A 2,257-nucleotide genomic window follows, 5' to 3' on the forward strand; every position below is an offset into this window, starting at 1 on the left:
CAGCAGTCACATGAATGTCTATAGCGGGGCCCCCCAGGTGACAGCCTCTCTCGTCGGTGTCACCAGCAGCTCCTGCCCCGCTGACCTCACCCAGAAGAGAGAGCTGACAGGTACGTCCCTGGCCCTGGAGCCGGCGGGGGGCCGGCAGTGAGGGCGAGCACCAAAGCTGGCCGGGGCTGCCCTGTCCCCGCAGGTGGGGAGGGGCGGCTCTGGGGGGTGCCGGGGTGCTCCTGGGACAAGACGCAGCCTCGTCCCCTCTGGGTGACGTTGTGGGTCTCTGTTGCAGATGCCGAGAGCCGAGCCCTGGCGAAGGAGCGCCAGAAGAAAGACAATCACAACCTGAGTGAGTCTGGCCTGGCTTTCCCTCTCCCACCCCAGCCCTTTCCTCATCACTCTCCATCCTCGTTCCCCCTTCTCTGAGCCAGGTCCCCCTTCCCGTCCCACCTTGCCCTCAGGAAATACTCCCACAGACCCCTGCCGTGGCTCCCTCTTTCCCAGCTATGCAAAATGCCCGTGGTACAGGAGAGACTCTGTTGTCCTTCTTGTTAGCCCTGGGGGACGGTCAGACCTGCTGGGGCGAGGGACAGGAGCAAGGTGCCAGAGGGTTGGCCCCAAAGGTTTCTCATCCTGAGCCCCCTGACACCAGAGGGTCTGGCCAGGGCATGATGGTGGCTTCCAGCCCCACGAGCTGGGAGCAGCAGCGTGGCTGGTGGGGTCTGTGGGACATCGAGCCTCTCCTACCACCTCCTCACCACCATCCCTCTCTTCTTGCCCTGCAGTTGAGAGACGGCGAAGGTTCAACATCAACGACCGCATCAAAGAGTTGGGGATGCTGATCCCCAAGGCCAACGACCTGTACGTATCCGTGGTTTCTGTGGGGCTGGGGTAACTGTGGGTCTTGCGGGCTTGCTCAATCTTCGGCCCTGTGGCAGGCGATACTTCTTCTTCTACCCCTGCAGAGGGGTTTTTGGTGGAGCAGAGGTGAGGGGAGATGTTGCTGGCATGCAGGTGGCAATCTCTTTTTCCATCCTGCACGGCAGAGACGTGCGCTGGAACAAAGGGACAATCCTGAAGGCGTCCGTGGACTACATCAAGAGGATGCAGAAGGACTTGCAGAGGTCACGAGACCTGGAGAATCACTCACGGCGTCTGGAGATGACAAATAAGCAGCTGCTGCTCCGCATCCAGGTGAGCTTCCCTGTGCTCTTCCTTCCCTCCACTCCGCTCTAGCCCCATGAGCAGCTCACTCCTGCCCCGCCGAGGGGATGGGCAGGGGCTCTCCTCCCTCTTACGGCTGTCAAGTCACCAGGAACAAAGTCTTCAGACAAACCAGACGTCCGAGGTTCAGGTCACCACAGCGAGTGTTGTTGAGCTTTGCACAGGTCACCATTTCCCATCCTTCACCTCTTCCACGGGCTCCTTCCCTTGTGAGCTTCTCGGTCCCTCTGTCCCTGCCACCTCCGTGGATGCCCGCGTGCCGTGTCCCCGTGTGCGGCGTCGCCACCAAAGACTTCCTGTGCTCTGTTGGCAGGAGCTGGAGATGCAGGCACGCGTCCACGGGCTGCCCACCTCCTCGCCCTCGGGCGTCAACGTGGCCGAGCTGGCTCAGCAGGTGGTCAAGCAAGAAGCCGGCGGGGATGAGGGGACGCTGGAGCCGCTGCTGCCACCCCCAGACCCCGAATCGCAGCCGCCGCCCGCGCTGCCTCCACCACCCCGGTCTCCCTACCACCAGCTGGACTTTACCCACAGCCTGAGCTTCGACGACGGCTCTCAGGGCTTCCCGGACAGCCTGGAGCCCGGCCACAGTGCTTCCTTCCCATCCCTATCCAAGAAGGAGCTGGACTTGATGCTGATGCAGGACACCATGCTGCCCCTGGCCTCCGACCCCTTGTTCTCGGCCATGTCCCCGGAAGCATCCAAGGCCAGCAGTCGCCGGAGCAGCTTCAGCATGGAGGATGCAGACATGCTGTGACGAGCTGCTCTGACTCTGGGGACGAGGACTGGACCTGCAAGTTTGGTTAGTGAAGTTACAGGGCACTCTTCTTGCAGGAGGAGCCCGTCCTGCTGCGCACTTGAATCTACGTAAGAGTACCTTTTCTCTATGCAACGGGGGCTCAGATCAAGGCTCGCCGGGTACCACTGTGTCTTTCGCAAGCTTTTTTTTGCCAGGAGCTGGAGCGGACCTTCTTGGCTTGCCGTGGCGTTGGCCTGACTGCAGATTCCCCAGCCTGGGAGCGTGTTCCCAGCTGCTTTGCCT

General features: G+C 61.7%; 1 protein-coding gene across 1 annotated transcript in view; it reads left to right on the forward strand.

Annotated features, from left to right (window-relative positions):
* TFEB (transcription factor EB) overlaps window positions 1–2,032 on the forward strand; it is a gene marked incomplete at its 5' end in the record, with an annotated part of 3,353 nt that extends 1,321 nt beyond the window's left edge. Inside the window, 5 exons of the mRNA XM_010283345.1 lie at window positions 1–110; window positions 287–343; window positions 780–855; window positions 1,041–1,188; window positions 1,532–2,032. The exon at window positions 1–110 is cut by the window's left edge and continues 3 nt beyond it. Of these exons, the coding sequence (XP_010281647.1) occupies window positions 1–110; window positions 287–343; window positions 780–855; window positions 1,041–1,188; window positions 1,532–1,972 (832 nt within the window). The remainder of the gene's footprint in view (window positions 111–286; window positions 344–779; window positions 856–1,040; window positions 1,189–1,531) is intronic.
* Window positions 2,033–2,257: the final 225 nt, after the last annotated feature.

The sequence above is a fragment of the Phaethon lepturus genome, unplaced genomic scaffold (assembly GCF_000687285.1).
Source record: "Phaethon lepturus isolate BGI_N335 unplaced genomic scaffold, ASM68728v1 scaffold22473, whole genome shotgun sequence".
Lineage (NCBI taxonomy): Eukaryota > Metazoa > Chordata > Aves > Phaethontiformes > Phaethontidae > Phaethon > Phaethon lepturus.